The sequence below is a fragment of the Pseudochaenichthys georgianus genome, chromosome 5, assembly GCF_902827115.2.
Source record: "Pseudochaenichthys georgianus chromosome 5, fPseGeo1.2, whole genome shotgun sequence".
NCBI classification, from domain to species: Eukaryota; Metazoa; Chordata; class Actinopteri; order Perciformes; family Channichthyidae; genus Pseudochaenichthys; species Pseudochaenichthys georgianus.
This window is the reverse complement of record NC_047507.1, coordinates 41,119,483-41,139,280: the sequence shown is the minus strand read 5'-3', so window position 1 is coordinate 41,139,280 and position 19,798 is coordinate 41,119,483. Positions and strand designations below refer to the sequence as shown.

At 40.7% G+C, this 19,798-nt stretch overlaps 1 protein-coding gene across 4 annotated transcripts in view; it reads left to right on the top strand.

The window, feature by feature from the left end:
* LOC117447326 (copine-9-like) overlaps window positions 1–19,798 on the top strand; it is a 237,482-nt gene that overhangs the window by 105,028 nt on the left and 112,656 nt on the right. For 3 of the 4 annotated variants that reach the window (XM_071203218.1, XM_034084027.2, XM_071203217.1), the window contains exons 5-6: window positions 3,013–3,052; window positions 4,815–4,894. In XM_071203218.1, the coding sequence (XP_071059319.1) occupies window positions 3,013–3,052; window positions 4,815–4,894 (120 nt within the window). Of the gene's footprint in view, window positions 1–3,012; window positions 3,053–4,376; window positions 4,436–4,814; window positions 4,895–19,798 lie in introns of those variants that run through there. The other variant, XM_034084028.2, reaches the window with a different exon arrangement.

Below are 19,798 nucleotides of genomic sequence, written 5' to 3'. Positions count from 1 at the left end.
TGAACATTTGACCCAAGGGTCATGCTAGAAGTACAATCAAATCAATTATGTGTAAACCAAATGTGATCAAAATCAATCAATCAACTTTATTTGATATGAAATGTCATGTAATCATTTAAGTTTCAAGGATGGGTACCTTTTTTTGGTGAAAAAAATGAAAGAAAAGGTTGAAAGTGTAAACATTACACATTCAGAAAAACATTTTGGCATTAAAAGCTTAACATGAAGGTCCAGACATATGCTGTAGTGTATACAAATCCTCAGTAACTTCCACATGTTTGTGCTGTTTAACGTGTTCTAGACATCAAAAACTCCTACAGCCATCATCTATTGTCTTGGCTTTTGTCTTTTTTTACCAGCGGCTAACAGGCAAGCAGGCAGTTCCTGGAGCTCCTGCACAAACGTACTATATTAAAGCTCTCACTCATCTTATTCATGCCTGCCTGCTCCCCTGAGAAACTAACACCTCTGAGATGTTCACTTCATCTTTATAGTGAAAGCAGCAAGCTCAGTACAGTATCACACACTGCTCCCCCTCTGAGTCAATTAAGAACTCCCTTTGCATACTCATGTGCTTCCATGCTTGGATCTCCTTTAGTGGATGGCAGATATGGAGTGCCGATTTCCGGGACTCGTGACTTGACTCGGACTCGTGCACTGATTGACTCGACTCGGACTTGGACTCGTCAATTCTTGCGCACGATGACTTGGACTCGGACTCGTCAATTATCGCGTACGCTGACTTGGACTCGGACTCGTGATTTTTTTCCCCCACGATGACTCGGACTCGACTTGTACATTGACGCTCCGACTTGGACTCGGACTCGAGCAAGTTTTCTCTGGAGTCTGATGTCCTCTATCCTGGCATGTGCACCTGCGAGGCGAGTTCACATACTAGGCCCCGCTATTCCAGTCTAAAGATGTCTAGAGACACACCCCGCATCGTGCTGTATGTTTTCACACATTCTGCTTCCACATTGGAAAAGAGCAGCGCAAAATGCTCGTTATGTGGGAACAATATTGAAGAGAAGGCTCCGTAACACATTACTCTAAGGATCGAGTTCAGACATACAGGCTGTCTTGAACACTATCATCAGAGTAACGTGATCTAATCAATAAATAAAGATTCAGCTGATAACACGAAAGCACATGACTACTTAACATGCAGAATGACATGTTGCATGCCAAGTAGCCATGTGCTTTCTGGGGCTAAATCTTTATCAGTAAACCGATTTAACTGGTAAAAATTCCTTCAAAATAAGAGTCCCGATCTTATCACTATCAAAATAAAAGTGCAAAACGAAAACTTTACCATAGGAAAATATTGGCATACAAATATAATCACTTCTCTTAAAGGTGGGGTAGGTAAGTTTGAGAAACCGGCTCGAGATCGCTAGAATTTGAAAATACACAACCGGAGAAAATCTGCCCCTCCTCCAACACACACGAACGCACACATGACCAATGAGGGCACGAGATAAGTTTGTGCCCCGGTGGAAGGCTGACAGGCAGGTAGGCCATCCAGCCGGCCCGGCTAAACGGATTGGTTGTACTTTTTACAGTATTACGGCTTCTACAGATGACATTTTTTTATGGATTTTTTGTCAAAGCACTTAAGATATTCATTGCTATCGGGATGTTAAGAGCATTCCATGGAATATAACAAAAAGTGTATCTCGAGCCGGTTTCTGAAACGTACCTACCCCACCTTTAAAGGTAACTAATTTTAAATATAGTTTATTTATATATAATAATATTAATATTAGTAATAAGCTTTACATTTGTATAGCACTTTTTATACAAGAATTGTAGCCAAACTCGCTTCACAGCAGTTCAATAGACAGATTAGTATAACATGACAGGATAAAAGCAATGTAGAGGAGCTGCTACATTTCAACACATATATCCACGAAGATTAATACATGAAGACTTGTGACTCAGACTTGACTTGGACTCTTCTTGGGTGACTCGGACTTGGACTCGAACACAGGTAATGATGACTCTGACTCGGACTCGACTCGGACACTCCTTAGGTGACTCGGACTTGGACACGGACTCGAACACAGGTAATGATGACTCGGACTCGACTCGGACACTCCTTAGGTGACTCGGACTTGGACTCGGACTCGAACACAGGTAATGATGACTCGGACTCGACTCGGACACTCCTTAGGTGACTCGGACTTGGACTCGGACTCGAACACAGGTAATGATGACTCGGACTTGGACTCGGACTCGAACACAGGTAATGATGAATCGGACTCGACTCGGACACTCCTTGGGTGACTCGGACTTGGACTCGGACTTGACTACGACTCTCCCTTGGTGACTCGGACTTGGACTCGAAGAGTGGTGACTCGAGAGTGACTTGGACTCGGGAATTGGTGACTTGACTACAACACTGGATAGATGGTAATTAATGTCATACGTTATGTGTAAATAAATTGGAGAAGGAGGAAAAAACAGCAGGTTTTAGCGCTCAGTGTCTTCTCCTTAGAAAGATGATGACGGCAGAAGAGCGCAGAGATCCACAGCGATGAGGAGCAGAAGAATACATGATATAAGTGTAATGTCACTCGACACACCAGAAGATTTCCTTTTTCAAACATGAGCAAAAGCCTTTTCAAAGATGAAAGCTCTTAAGAGGAGGTCCTTGGGGAGGCATTAGCCGTTAGAAAGAGAAAGAAGCTGCAGAGAGGAAGTGGCTTCTATCTGCACGCTGATCCCAAAGTTCCTTATATAACAATGCTGCTCCAGATCTATACATTTATCCTTCATCACTCTTCTCTGCGCAGCATGTCTAAGTATTTAATCAGCACACTCCAGGAGGGCTGCACATTATCTCTGTGCTGCCTGTCAAAGAATATAGGTTAAAATAAGGTTGTTTTTTCATTAAGACTATATTTTGTTGTCCTCTTTATATCTAAAAGTCTGTTACAATACTGTAAGGTATAGCAGTGCGTATTCCAAATGAAAATATGTCAAATTCGTTTTTTCTTTGTTAAATTGCAGGTACAATGTGGATACCAGGAGCTCCAACCTTTCAAAACATGTAAGCAGCCTTCAAGATGTGAATATGTTATTTTATGCAAGCTGGTATTGAGACCTGAAAAAGACAAGAAGCAGTCAAATTAATAATGCCTTTATCTGAAAAATGAAAAATCCCTACCTTTGCTTTGGAAGTTATTTTTTATTATTAACTTAACCTGTTAAAGCCCATGGGGAGAAACCACAACATCTGCAATCAACAGTGTCTGAGGGCTTCTTAAGATTGAATAAACTATGAATGTTTCATATCCATGTAACGGGAAGAAACTCAGCTAACTGATGATGTGAACCATGTTTAGTAAGAAAAAACACAAGACTAACGCTGAGCCTCTAAATTAGCCCTGAGCGAAAAAATGCTAACGCCGTTAGCACAGAACTCACGGTATAAAACCCTTATTACTTATCGTAAATGCACATCCAACCCATCGATTAGCATTGTGAGATTACACAGATTCGATAGGTATCTGTATCATCACTGATCAAAACTCGCGACATGAGAAACAAAAACAGACATCACACTACGTAGCATTAGGTAGCCAACACGGCAATATGTCTTACCTTTGTTGTTGTCTGATCGGAAGTTGTCCTCAATGGCATTAAAATGATAAAAACGCAGCTGAAGGTTAATCCATAGGTTAATCCAATGTGTCCGTCTCACTTTGAAATTATTTCTGATAATCCTTCAGCAATAAACCTAGTTTTACATTTTCAGATTTCAGAGCTAAGATAGGTGCGCTCTGGGCAAACTGCGTGCGCATAGCTCTCATTTCTCAACGGTAACGTTGGTGTGTATATGGAAATTCCCCTTTGATTCTATTGGCTCTAACGGTTCAAAAGAGATGTCAATCATCAAAATCGACCAATGGGTAGAAACGGCAAAAACGCCCATTTCCACCCAAATGACCCCAGAGGTGGAGTTTTTTTTGCTAAATCTCTCTAAAATGTCACTTGTTTTGCGTCAATCTTGATACAGGGTACTTATTATATGTTGTACTTTGTATTCCTAAAGCTTTTAGTCTACCTTACCATCATCCAAGGGTAGTTTTCACTATAAGTAAAAAAGAACTTTTGGACGGACACTATCATTTAAATGTTTTTACTATGTTCAATCTGAATTTTCTTTAAAATAAAAAACATCTATATTGATTCTGACTTTTCTACATTCAACTCACAGGTTTATCATTACTTTGAGAAAAAAGATTATTAATTTTCCCCTTTTAGAAGTGTAGTTATGGTCATTTGTTCTGGAAATGTCATTTTCGAGCGTGAGACCTGAAAAACAGGCTTGGGGCTTAACAGGTTAATGATGTTTTTATTGTGTTTTACAGCTTTTACTCTAACTTGTGTCTGACTTTTCTTACTGCATACCCTCCTGGATGAGCAGAAGGTAAGCTGACATTACGCACTTTACCTTAAGTGAATTTCTCTCTGAAGTCTTTGTGTTAAACATATAGCCTGAAGACCTGTCATGCTGTTCCTGCAGCTAGTTTCAAAATACAGCATCTTCACTGTTCCACAGATTAAACATCATCTGGGCTTGTAAATGGAACCGCTAATCTCTGAGACTGTGACTGTTATCTCAAAACACAATCTATCTATCTATCTAATCTGATCCTGGTACCATCCCCTTCAGACATGTGAAGCAAAACAGTCTCTTCTCTGATAAGATAGCAATAGCAAATTCCAGCGGATTTGCCCCAAATGACCCTTGTCCTCCAGTTGTACTGATGTGCAGTACTGACTGTGTGCTGCTGCTCTCCTCTGTGAAGGACTTCCTGGGTCAGATGTTCTGTACGCTGGGGGAGATCATCGGATCGACGGGCAGCAGGCTGGAGCGGACGCTCTCGTAAGTACAACTACATCAACCTGCACCAAGGATCTCTGTGAAGACTGTGCAGGACATTGATCTGAAAGAGGCCCTATTCTGCTTTTTGGGTTGTTCCCAATTCCTGTAGTGTGTTCAATAGTTTTTTTTGCATGTAAATGGTTTGCAAAGACTAAAATCCCAAAGTTCAAGCCACATGCTAAGTCTGAGTTTCAAACATGCAACTCATTGTTTTATTTTTTTATTTGGCAGTTAGATCGATTCAGCATGCATCTGAGCTTGTTGCAGGTTTAAATATCATGTCCATCATATAATCCTGTTGTATTATTATTCCAAGTTGAGATTTATCTCCAAAAAGGGCAATCATTTATAGTAGCCAGAAAAATGCCAATATTTATACTCTCTGTGGGCTGATTTTGGTACATTTTGGGTACATTTGGAATAATTTTTGCCAGGTTATTTGGAATAGAATACAATAAAATGATACTTTATTGTCAGATTAAGTTTGAAATGTTTCTTGCAGAAAAGTAGCTCATTAGCTAAATCAAATCAAACAAATATTAAGACACGATACCAGGAAACAGACATTTACCATAACATCAGGATCGCTTAATCAACAACTTTTTCAAGACCCTCTAGCGCAGTGGTTCTCAACTGGTCAAGCCTCGGGACCCACTTTTTACTTGGTCAATACATCGCGACCCAACATTTTGAAGCACTCAAATCTATTCAACAAAAAATCGTGCTGTAATATATACGCTTTTCAGCATACAATATTAATAAAAGTGAAGTACAGTGCATATATCCCTTATATCCCTTCACAGAACTAAAGTATGCTTTTAAATAAGGTTTAATGAGATGATGGAATCAAAGCTGAACTATATAAAAAGGCACGCATGCTGAAAACCCAACCCCAGCAGGGGGTCTGGGGGGATTCTCCCCCAGGAGATTTTTAGAAATACTAACATAAACTATGCATTCTGGTACACTGAGAAGAAAATAAATAAATCTATTACAAACCCGACATATTAATAATATTTTAATGCGATTGTTTGTTTTTCACTTTGTTCTGACATCTTGCTGCGAGAAGAGTAAAGAGGAGATAGTCTGTGTGACTTACTTTAAATTGTGGGTAATGGTAGATAGCTCTTATGTGCCCCAGTCAATCCTCAAATCAAACACAGAGTTAAATCCAGGTCAGATGTACGCTAGAGCAGTGGTTCTCAACTGGTGGGTCGCGGACCCGTTTTGAGTGGGTCGCGGATGTGTGAGTGAAGAAAAAAAAATTGAAAAAATTTTTTTTGGGGAAAAAGTCAAACTTTTATTTTGAAGGCCTGATTTTCTAACGCTGTGCATGCAGTCGGCGTTGGACTGGAAGTACCGGAGACCATAAACGGTTTTGAAAACTTCTGTCACATAGTGATCATCTTCTCAATAAAATATCTTTGCTGATGTTTTTTCGAGTCTTCTGTCCAATCAGAATCAAGATTGTTGCCGGAAGTCCCCACGGAGAATAACTTTGCGGTAGAACTCTTCTTTATACATCCATGGTTACAACTTCAGATAGAAATGAACACATAATGAAATATGACCCCCGGTCTGATGACTGACAGGTCACAGACCAATGGGAGCTATCTACCATTACCCACAATTTAAAGTAAGTCACACAGACTATCTCCTCTTTACTCTTCTCGCAGCAAGATGTCAGAACAAAGTGAAAAACAAACAATGGCATAGAATATTATTAATATGTCGGGTAGTAATAGATTTATTTATTTTCTTCTCAGTGTACCAGAATGCATAGTTTATGTTAGTATTTCTAAAAATCTTTGCTATTGTAATTATGTGTAATTTGTTGACGTAGTACATTTAATTAAAGTTAACGTTTTGTTGCCTGGTTCTCGTCAAGTGAAGCTGTATGAAGAACTTAAGAAGCACAATGGGGTCAGGAGCGGTACTGATTACAGGAGACTTCAATCTGGACCCACAGCTACATGTATAAAAGCAGCTAGGGTTCACTTCAAAGCCACAACACGCTCTATGGACAGACATGCTGCATCTTATCAGTGAGACAAACATAAAAACATGACAGTTATATTATTGTGTTGGCTGTCTGTTTGCTATCTTAACTGAGGTAGATTAAAAGATTGAAATCAATGTTTTGCATGTGTAAGAACTTCAGAGACTAAAACATTTCACCTTACATTACAGTCAATGAAGAAGTTATGTTCGAGACCCTTCAACCAACCTTTGATCTTTAATTCAAGTTTATATCAAGGGTTTGAGCAAGGCAACGTAGGTAGGACCTTAATTGTTGGAATTTCTGGCGATCTAAAGTTGCTTTTGATTTGAATTATTATTTTCACAAAATTCAGAAATGGAGAATAATTAGGTAAAATGTGCATCGAGCGCATGGGCTTGTTAAAATGGCTCAAATGCAACCCTATAATTCACATGTATGAAACTTTGTAAGTAGAGATGTACAAAAAAGTCTATTCGAGGTATACCGTAGACCAGGGGTCAGCAACCTTTTATATATGAAGTGCCATTTAAAAAAAAATTGATCAGTGGGCCTAATCCACATCAAGATTATCATTAATGTGGAGGAAACTTCTGTGTAGCAATGCAGTGGGAGTCACCGACTCATGAAGGGGACACAGGACGAGCAGGAGTTCTGATGTCAAACACTGGTAGTTTAATACAAGCATCGGCCGGAGAAATTGACATCACAAGTCACACAGTCAAAAGTTCTGACTGCTCAGGTGGGTTGCCATGTCAATTCTGAATCTCTTCTCATCTTGGCAGACCTTTATTTAGCTTCACTCAGAGTCAACCCCCATATTGGGGAAAGCATCTGTGAACACCTGGGGGGCACTGAATCACTTTATCTGACTCTATGGCTCCTATGACCGAGAGTTGACCGGTCATAAAACTGGTAAGGTCAGCCACAGCTGACCGTTCCCACTCCTTAAGACAGATAACAGACTTCGGCTTGGTTGTAAAACGTCAACAGGCCGAAAGGTCAAATATCTTAGGAGTAAGGAGAATTATTCTCTGACACTTAGGAGTAAAGACAAAATTAATCCCTCACAATTAATTGCAATTATGACATCACATCAACATTTCCAACAGGTCTGTAATTGTATTACATCAAGTGCATAGCAACATTTCAAAGAGAATAGTCATCCTTATGAAAACACTCACATCTGAGTTGAAATCACTAATAACCAATGATGATTAAGCACCAATCTTCAGCAATAAACTTGCCATGTGTTAACAGCAAATGTCAAAACGGGAACAAACAGAAACATGAGCACCAAGTATGCTCCCATCCGAACACATCCACATCCGATTCATCACACAACATTACATTACATTACATTGCACAACAGGCAGGCTTTTTTTATATTGAAGTTGAAAGCATCAATCTGGTGCACTTTGAGAGCAAAATTAATAGATCTATGGATACCTCTCTCAACACCCATATGAAACAGAACTGTAAACAGATTTTCTTTTTCTTTATGGATATTTTACAAATCACTCCCCTTTTAAACTGTATTCTTGTTTTTCTGTCATATAGTATTTCATACCTGTTTTTCATTTATTCTCTTTTTTATAACTATAATGATCATATGAAGGTGTGCCTTTACTTCACCTGAGCTGAGGTTATTTGAGCCTCTCTTGCTCACTCACACACAATGCGCTCGTGCATGAATGACACACAGAGACCCAGAAGTAGTTGTTCTGCAGTGACGTGCGGTGAGGTTCATGGCGGTGAGGCACTGACTCTTTTAGAGTCAGATTTACAAATGTTATATTTTGACCTTAATCGAAATATTCGGTTATTTTCAAAAGCTTTTTTAGTCTGATGCTTCGATTCATTTTAAACAGACCGTTCAACAAAAGGATACCCAAAATCTAAATATTGGATTGTTCTTTCTTAGTAAGATCCCATGTTCATTACAATTGGGGTCTTACCTTGACTTGAAGATGAAGTCCATGCTATCCTTCTGGACAACAATCTCTATTACTTTTTTGTAAAAGTCCTTATCTTCCTGTAGTTTCAAAAGTCTTGTTTGTTGTTTGCGTCTACCGTCTCTGCGTAGGATAACAGTAGCAACAAGAACCTGTGGGCTCACGTGCGCCCCCTTCAGTGCGGCAGAGGTTATGGCTGCCTCCCCTGGTGCTTTTTTCATTGCCGTTGTATGATGAGACCAGCGAGCCTAAATATCATACGTGAAATAAGTTATTTAGAGACTATGGATGGCGAGGATAAATGTAATAAAGTGATCTACAAACATTACATTGGTGACATACAGTGAGATGGTGCAGGCATGCGCTTAGGGCCGCTTTCCAGCCAGTTTCTGTGAGATACTATTACTATTTAGTTTTTCTTTAGTTTATTTTTCCGTTACATTGGAGTATGACAGGTGAGGCTCTGAGCAGATCGCCACTGGGCTTTCAACTAAAGACACAGCCACGCAAAAACTGCGGCTCCTTATGGGTACTGCAATTTGTGAAGTGCTGGCGTGGCGTTCCGGTGCACTCCGGCAGCACTACACCCCTGATCGTTTCACCATGGAGGAAAGCAGCAGAAAGTCGACTGGAGTTAAAAAGAGCGGGGCCTAGAAGTTATCCTTCTGCGCTGCGCTGCGTTGCGTGCATGGCTTCCTTCTGCAGGTAACGGGCTCTGGCGACAGTCTCGTTCAGGATACGAAAATACAATTTAAATATTTTGCACACTTATTCCACTTATTCCGAGTGTGCCACTGGTTACGCTACCTGGGGTTGCCGACCCCTGCCGTAGACTCAACAGGAAGTTGGCCATTTTGAATTTAACAGCAATTTATTTTTTAACATTGAAGTGGGCTGTACTTAAAGAAGCTCATCCTACTGATTTATTCCGACAGACTTCAAATGTTGTACCTTAAAAGATTGGACTGCATTTTATATAGCACCTGTCCAGTCTTGTGAACACTCAAAGTGATTTTACATCATGTCAGTGGCATTGCAGTCACGGGCACTTCCTCCAAAAACAGAGAGTTGTTGTAACTGGAGAGTTTAGAGTCAGAGCGTAAAGACATCCACACGCCAATATTGACTTGAAGTCATATCTCACACCCAACCCAACAGGAAGTTACAGTTGTGTACTTTTATGACCTGCTCATTGCAGATTTAGCACATCCATATGAAATTGGTCCAAAAAGCCTTAAGAGGTGGATGATGCTACAAGGTGAAAGTTGTGCGTCTTCGTTAATTGCTTTTCAAGGCTTTGCCATGAACAAATAAATTGGAGTAAGTGCACTCTCCTCTACAAAATGGTGTGTGTTTGTGTGTGTACTGTATACAAAGTTTGCCATGCACACACAAACATCTAAAACTTGGTTTATATCAGAAACGCTGAGAACAATGATAACTAAGACAGGAGGATACCCAGCACACAACGTGATGTACTGGAAGAAGTACAAGTTTAAAGCATGGAAGAGTTTCCAAGGCAACTGAGAGCTTGAAGTGTACTTCATCCTCTGTACTGCTGAAATATCCAGCTGGGTGAGCCATTGCCTCCATGCTGCTCTATTCTCTTGTGCTCAAGATGACATCAGAACCACAGCATGGATCTATTTTCATACGTTGGGTGGGGAGAGGAAGCCCTTTGGCATTTAGTGTGTGAAGGACAGGATTACCAGGGAAACCCACCTTATGAGTTACAAAGTCACGACTCACTGTGTTTAGGCATTTTGTGAGTCCTCGCAGGCTGAAGAGTGGGTCTGTCACATTATTCACCGCCTGCTGACCTGACCTGCACCGCCTCCTGTGCCTTGGTAATGTACTCGACCATCAGGCTCTGCATAAAGCACTATGGCTGCTGTGATACATAACCAAGACTCACTGGAAAACAGACCATAATATACCCGCCTTGGGTTGACATGGATGTTAGAACACCAATTACCCATAAATTACTTGGCTCTGATGCCCTTCTGTGTTTTGTAAAATAAACCATTAATCGACTAAAAAGTCAATCCCAGCCTGTGGACAGCAAGGACATACAGACAGTAAAGGTATACCGACATAGAGTTCTGGAAAAAATGAAGAGACCACTGCAAAGTTATCAGTTTCTCTGATTTCAGTATTTATAGGAATGAGTAAAATAAAAAAATACATATTCTATTCTAAAAACTATAGACAACATTTTTCTGTGTTTGAATTAAACAGACACTGGAATGGAATCACTGCCATACATGTAGAGATTCCGATTTAAAGGTCCCATTATACTATATTTAAACAAAATATTAAAGGGCCATATCTATACAAAACATGTCTCTGAAATGTTTTGCTCAAAATACCAATGCTTGCTAATGTACACACAGACCATATTACTTCCAAAACTCGTCACATATGACGAGAGAGAGGTTTGTATTTTATGACATGTTGTGAGTCTCCTTACACACCAGGGACACACATGTATGTATAAAAGACATCAAAAAGTGCATTTTGCATAATAGGTGACCTTTAAAGGGCCATGTTATGGCCATCTCTACTGATCATAATTCCATCGTTGAGGTCTACTAGAATAGATTTAAATTGTGCAATTTTCCATAATCACATTGGTTTCTCATACAGCATCTCTGTATGTGTATTCACCAGGTATTCACTCTCTGTCCTAAACGACTTGTTGAGCTCCTACCTGCCCCTCCCCCTCCCTGCGAGCCCAGTGTGCTCTGATTGGTCGGGACGTTGCGAGGCTCGTTGCTGCGAGGAGCGGACAGGCTTCCAGGTCGGCGATACAGCGAGAACAAGCAAAACTCATCCCGAGCACACAAACACTCACAGCCGAAGTAAAAACAATAAGTGTGGCTTGATATTGAGAAAGAAAAAGGTTTATGACGCTGTGAGCACGGGTCTGCTGCGGAGAGCATTTCTCCGCCATCCCAACTCGTCTATTACCAGCGTTCAGGGACTCCCTGTTAGTTAGCCAAGGGATCCTGGTGTTTGAGGTGCTCCGTGGATTGGTCCATTTGTTGTTGATTTGGGTATTCACACGTCACAGTACTATAGATCTGTGCTGGTTCTCTCGCGTCCAGGAAGAAGTTTAAAGAATAAGAGACAATGGAGTCTCTGAAAAGGTCAAATTGGTTACTTTAATTAAGTAGGGTGGTAATGAAACAAACAGAGGAGTAGTGGGAGAGACAGAGCAGCTGTTTGTCTCACAGTTGCAGGGGTGAAGAGAGGGCGAACTACGCTCGCCCACTATCTATATATCGTCCGTTGGCTCCTCCTCTCATGGCTCCCGCTGGTCCACACTTGAACAGGGTTTTACCTTCTCTCGTTACAATATGACAATCATATAAAACATATCATGCTGTGGTCATGTTCTAATATGAAACCTCAATTCACAGTTTTACATTTACATTCACATTTTAAAATCGTCCGACATTTAGAGGCATCTCCTCATAAATGACCGGTGATAATAAAAAGCACATTCAAACTTTCATTCAACAAATCAATTCATATATACATCTAGTCCCGCATGAATTCGGAGAACCTTCCTCACAGGTGGCAGGGTGCTAAACTTTCACCAAATCATTTCGTATACACATCTAGTCTATATCTATAGTCCTTACTCAACTTAACAAACCACTTGTGTTTTGTTTATACTGTAAATATAGAAAATCATAAAATATGAAGCATTCATTTTGGGTTATACAAGAATATAATTAATTATATTTGATTATAATTAACTTTTGTTTTAAGTATTCAACCTAATATGGAGACCTCAACAAAACCCAGTGGACAGATTAATTTCTCAGTTGCTATTTTTACTGTGCCGCCTGCTGACATCAAGAGAAGTATCAGAGAGCCGTGGCCTGCAATGATTGAATGGTACCTAGCAACCAGCATCATCGGGTCCACCAGCAAAGCAGGTGTCTATAACGCAGAAGAAGAAGTGCAATAATACTGTTTTATATATATAGAAATAAATCTATATTATACATCTGTCAGTGAAACACTCGCAGCGGGTTGCTTTTCAAACTAGTATTACTACAATTGTACTCTCGGCGGTCAGACAGAGTCAGATTAAATATACAAAAGATTGCACATGAACATATGCATGACTTACATTTTCCCCTTCATTATTTTTCCAACTACCCGCAACCTACTTTTGTTCTCTCCTCCGCTGCCTCACACATCACACATGTGGAGAGATCCCAGCCTGACATCTACACTGCAGCGAGTGTGAAGCTCTCTGTGCTCTCAGATGTGAAGGGGTGCATGTTGGGGGGGGGGGGGGGGGGGGGGGGCGGTGCTGTATTTGATTTGCTCTCTGCCCTCCTGCATTGTGTGCTGTGGCTCTGCAGATATCTGTTGACATAAGTTGTGCCATTAATCCATGCAAAGCCAAACACTTCACACAGTATATTCATCTGAGGCTTCACAAACGGGCTATTAATGAGCAGCTGGTACACTTAATTAACTTTTGTGCTTAATTAGGACTTTGCCTCACAGATGTAAATCTCTTTCTATTGGCAGTCCATCTGATTAAATATTAAAAAGCCATATGCAGATGGATGCTTGATGTTTTGCCACTGATACAGCAGACTGGCATGAGCTCAGCTCTTTGATCAATCCCATGATTCCTGCCTACTAACAGACCCTCACATGCATTTGTCACTCCATGGCATCACTGTTTTTGGCCCACCCGGTGTTTAACATCAGATCTTCTGACATGAACCTGACGATTCCCTTCCCTCTGAAAGCTTCTCATTACAATCTAAAAGTAGCATCAAAGTGTGTAGCTCTGCCTTTGATATGTTGGATGAGTTTCGACAGAGCAGGAAGTTTGTGCTATGATCTGAATGTTGTCCTTGTGCCTGTCTGACTCCTATTTATTTTTGAGCTGTTCAGAAACGGTGCTGCTGTGGAGAGAGAATGTGTCCCTGTGTTCACACACTCCTGCTGCCTGGAGTTGTGATGGAGCAACTCCTCAGGGCCATGGAAATACGATGAGCTTTACATTCTGCCTGTAGGGACTCTTGGAGTAGATTATGTGGGAAATGGTTTCAGGGTGCTGATGAACCCTGACAAAACTTCTAAAAGGCTGAGACCAGGTTTCTAATTTCTTTACCATATTTTCTGTTTTGCATTTTGCCATATTTTCCAGCTGCTATGCCACTCCCAGATAGATTAAGAGGGTATTTTCTTTGTCGGTTAAAGACATATCCACAGCATCAGTCTTCTCAAAGCAGAAACACAAGTAAAAGAGGCCCTATTATGCTTATAAGATAAGATAAGATGGACCTTTATTAATCCCGAGGGGGAAATTCAGTAGTACAAGCAGCAACAGGGTAAGCGTGAAAAACAGGACAGCACAGATTCACACAGATTCATAAAATCAAGAAAAAAAATGTAAATGTAAATGATAATAATAATAATAAAAGACTATGAAATAGGAGATGAGTAAAAATAAGAGTAAAATAACTGTCAGCATATATACATATTTGGTCATATAAATTATGAAGTACGAATGGTTATGTTAGTGGTTATATTATATAACCGCTAATATAACCATTCGTACTTCATAATTATACATACTAATATAACTTATATTAGTATGTATAGTGTCTCTACTGGGACATTTCTCGATGCTTTAATGTTCAAAAAGCACTTTATTTGTCTCATACTGCCTGTGCTTCAGCACCTATTTTGAAACCAGAGTCCAGTCTGCTCTTATTGGTTAGCTGGCTGGCTCTGGTTTGATTGGTCAACCGCTTAGAGATGTCCCGCCCACTTAGCCTATCGTGTTCTATTTGTTGGAGCACTAGCCAAAAGAGGCCAAGTGTTAGTGATGTCACTATGTTATGGAAGTAAACAAAAGAGTCCAATGGAGGTGTTTCAGGTAGGGGGGAGGGAGTGTGTGGGGACAGAAACTCCCAATGGAGGGAATACAGGGATTTTAGACTTTCCAGACCATTGACATGCTCAAAAAGCTATACAGGAAAGGGAAACCTCCAACATGCAGAATAGGACCTCTTTAAAGTAAAGCAACACAACCCACAAGTGGACATATTAATTATGCGAAGCATCCCTCTAAAGAGACGAGTTTTAAGTAGCTCCACAGATTTCTTACAGAAAGTGTAACATGCTTCTCCAGCATTTATCTGATCCTGGTCGCTTCATTAGATGATATATATGGGTGAGGGAGTTCAACTTCGTCCACATATAAAGTAATTTGTTAGTGTTCATAGATAGAGAAAATTCACTAGGCAGGCCAATGTGATTTGCATTCAGCCCGTGGAGGCCCAGATGGATGTTATTTATGATCTGGCCATCAGAGCGCCATGTGCAGGGGCGGACTGGCCATTGGGAATACCGGGAGTTTTCCATAGCGTTTCTATGCGTGGGCCGGAGTGCCTAAATTCTACCGGCCCACATTTGTAAGTGTTCCGGCCATTCCCTGGAGGGGTGTGGTCCACACCCCTCTGGGCTGGGCTGGGCCGTTTTGATAGGCTACCTATGTTCTATCAGATAGTTTCACTTTCACACATCTGGCCCGTAGCAGCTGTCACTGCGCAGTGAACGATCAGGAGTGAGTGACTGAGAGACCTAGCTGGCAGTTTCTTACAGATGGATAAACAAGCTCCAAAGCGTAAAGGCGTTTTTGTATAGTTTGTGTATACAGTATTGTAGCGAGCCCTGGGTTCAGAGGGGGGGGCGGATTTGGCAGGTAAACGGGGTTCAGGGGGAGTGGCTGTACCCGTAGGATAGAAAAGGGGGAAGTGACGTCTGACTCAGAGGTCGCGCGGCTGTGGAGAAGAACGTGTTGCCCACATTCTGTTACTGACTTTAGGCTAGTTAGCTAGCAGGTTTATTGGTTTGGGTGCAGTCACTTTTGCCTCCACTTGCTGTTCAAATACATGTTGAAAGAAAAAGTTAATTTGTTTACAGTTCTGTTTTATATGGGTGTTGAGAATTGTATACATAGATTTAGTCCCTAATTTTGCTCTCAAAGTGCACCAGATTGATGCATTTAACTTCAACATTTAAAAAAAAAATTCCGGGGGAGCTTGCCCCCGGACCCCCCTAGAGGAGGTGAGGTCCACCACCTGTCCACACCCCCTGTTAAATTCTCTCACCCACATTGAGGATGCTTCCTACGCCCATGTTTTATTCCATGCGTCAAGTCAGGCAAATTGGGTCCAAATGTTATTGCATCAATGATCTGTTAACATTAAAATCACTAAATATATGCCGTAACTATTTTGCTCTAGGCAACTCAAGGGCTCAGGTAATGTGATTACTATATGAATAATTGTCCAAAATAACATTAAATGCATTTAATGTTTTTTGTTAAGTAACATACTTTCGTCGCCGGCCGGCCGATACATGCCGCGCATTAAGTGGGCCTGTCTGTCAATTAATCCCCGGGCCACTTTTTCCCCCCAGTCCACCCCTGGCCATGTGGCTAATTATAAATTCAAATATAATGAGTCTATTTCTGTATGTATCTGTAATCTTTGAGTTAGGGTCATGCAAAAGGTGACGCTCTCATTCACAGACACACACGCTGGCCATTTATTCTATCCCAAATCCCACTAGAATGCACAACTTCTAGTCTGTCCTTTTCTGGATCCAATTATTAGTGAGTCAGTATAGTGAGTCATAGAAAATATAACAGAGAGTCATAGAAAGTAAAACGTGTAAAAGACTGGTGCAGGATGGGTCCTAAAACCCGGAAATTAGCATTTTACTACATCCGTTCCCTCGTCTCAAATGTTTTTTGAACATGTTTTTGGTTAGTAGCCGGATATTATATCTGTGGTTAACACAAGCTGAAGAGATTTTTACATTTTACGCCTTCTAACAAGTTAGCTGCACGTTAGCTGCCTTTAGCTTAGCGGTGGTTATGCGCAGCCATGTGATGTTGTTTGTAGCCTAATGTTAGCTTTTTACATCTGTTGATTACATTTGAACTTCAAAAATCATGATGTGGAGTGTATCCTTTTGAACAAAACATCATCAACATGTTTTTGCCAATAATCTTATACTCTTCGTCGCTTTATATCAAGAGAGCCCTTGCGATACTAACTTCCTCGTACGTCTACAAAAAGACATCATGAATGCACCACTCTATTCTCCTCCAGCTTCTGTGCAATATCACTAAGACCATGTTTGCTCTTCTAGTTTCCATCATGGAGTATTTTACTTTCATATGAATCTTTTCTCCCTCCCTCTGTTTCAATATCTCCAAGCCCATCAATAGGTCACTGTACCACCATGAAATTGCTACCCCGGCTCTAACAATTTATTTTATATACATGCATAATTAAATCTCTCCCAGTACAGAAGATAGAGCCACATTCCAAAACTAAATTAAATCCAGCAAACATCAATTTACTGCAGGAAGAAGCTGTCGAGGGGCTTTATTGAGATGTATGAGCCGGGGTTTGCAGCTCGATCAGAGGAGGAGGAAGGTGACAGGATACACCTTCACCACCACCCAATCCACCCACCTACTTCCACTGTGTTTCAACAATACTTTTCAACTGCTACAATATGAGAATAACCTGAACAAATTATTACGTTGTTTAATTTCTCTGTTTCTGTTTCATTGTCATTTTTTATTTGAACACTGTATGCTTTGGTCGTATTCAGCTCATTCATGTAGATTGTCGTTTAAAATAATAACGCAGCGCTGGACTGAAGCCTTTCAGAAAGTCATTACTCTGACAGACTGAGACAGACAGGTGAATCACTTCTGGGCACAATAGTCTGATTTCAAATGTCTGGTGTTTTATTAGCTTCTTTGTCCTTCCTCTCCTGCTCTCAGTTAGACGTGCTTTGTGGAGACTTGCTGCCTCTTAAATTCCTGTAATTATATTCCACATAGTGAGCGCCTTTTATCCCTGAGCAATTAACATTCAGGTGAAATATGTGTTACCTCGTTCATACCTTCCTCCCCCTCAGCCTTTCCTACATCTCCTCACTGACCTCTGGCTTCAACAATCAATTAAAACGTACCCTCCACATTTAGTAGAAGACCTTATAAATGTCAATGTGGAGGAAACGTTGTGCTTCACCACAGCATCTGGCTCTATATCGGACAGGGCCACTATGCTAAATTGCTTTAATGAGCATTTTGTGTCCTGTGGCTCTCTGTTTCATTCTGTCACTAACTCTGCTTCTGTGAACACCACAGTCCTGTGACTCTGAACAACGTGGTCTGGAAAACCCTTTCAGTTTTACTCCTTTTACTGTTGATGTTGTTCATGAAGCCTTATCTAAGCTAGGTCCTAAGAAACCGGCCGGCCCGGACAACGTAGAACCTTTCTTTTTAAAGATAGCTGCAGATTTTATTGCTCCACCTCTTACTTCTCTTTTTAACCTCTCCCTCAGCACAAATACAATTCCAAAAGTATGGAAGTCTGTTTATGTCTTGCCTTTACTGAAAGGAGGGGAGGCAACTATTTTAAATAACTATAGGCCAATCTCTAAGTTGTCAGTTCTGGCTAAGGTTCTTGAACGCCTAGTGAGTGAACAGGTAAAGGAGTTTTTATGTATAAATGACATCCTGTCTAAACATCAGTCAGGCTTCAGAAAGAAACACAGCACCATCACTGCGACAATGAAAGTGGTAAATGACATTACTAGTATTTTAGATAATAAGCAGAGTTGTGCAGCTCTATTTATTGACCTTTCCAAAGCGTTTGACACCGTTGATCATCTCATCTTAAAGCAGAGGCTACTCAGTATTGGCATATCCAGCCATGCAGTGGGTGGTTTGTGAACTACCTCTCTGAAAGGTCCCAATGTCTTCACTTTGATGGGCTGTCTTCTGAGTGGTTAAACATTTCTAATGGTGTTCCACAAGGTTCTGTTTTAGGACCACTTTTATTCTCCATCTACATCAACAGTGTAGGTGAAAATGTGGATGAAGCTACCTACATTTGTATGCGGATGATACCGTGATGTACTGTGCAGGTCCCTCCATTAAGGAGGCTGTTGTTAAATTACAGGCTGTTTTTAACACTATTCAGGCTCAGCTCTCTGAACTAAAGCTTCTTTTAAATGTGGATAAAACCAAGGTAACGCTCTTTCTAAAGCTAAAAAGACCCTAGAGCCTGTTTTAGATATTGTAACTACGCAAGGAACACAACTTGAAGTTGTTGCCTGTTACAAATACCTTGGTATCTGGCTTGATGATTGTCTCTCTTTTAAACTTCATGTCAATAACCTGCTAAAAAAACTGAGGGTTAGGCTAGGGTTCTTCTACAGGAACAAGTCCTGTTTCTCGCTTGAGGCCAGGAAAAGGCTCTGTGACCTTTTGACCTGTGCTGGACTATGGGGATCTGGTCTATATGAATGCACCTGCCCATTGCCTGGTCAAGTTAGATGCTGCGTATCACAGTGCACTGAGATTTGTGACAAACTGTAAAGCATTAACCCATCACTGTACCCTGTATGCAAGGGCTGGTTTGCTTTCACTAACTGTACGGAGGCTCAGTCACTGGTACATTTTTATATACAAAGCCATGTTAGGGAAACTTCCATCTTATATCTGCTCCCTGATCTCACGGAGAATTGTAAGTGGCTACTGCCTGAGATCGAATGCTGTGGTTTTATTAAATGTGCCAACTGCTAGGACTGTCTTAGGGAAGACAGCTTTTAGAGAGCTTCCTCTGTCTTGGAATAGTCTGAAAATTAAATGGAAACTGAACAATCTGGTGCCGCTAAATGTTTTTAAAGCTCGGTTGGATGCTACTCAATCAGAAGCTATTGGTACCTGTTTATGTGGATCATTATGTAAATGATGCTGTATGATGTCCTTTTGTTGTTCTGTTTATGTTTTTATGTTTCATGTGGAACTACTTGAGCAGGTCTACCTTGGAAAAGAGATCAATGATCTCAATGGGATTTTATCTGTATAAA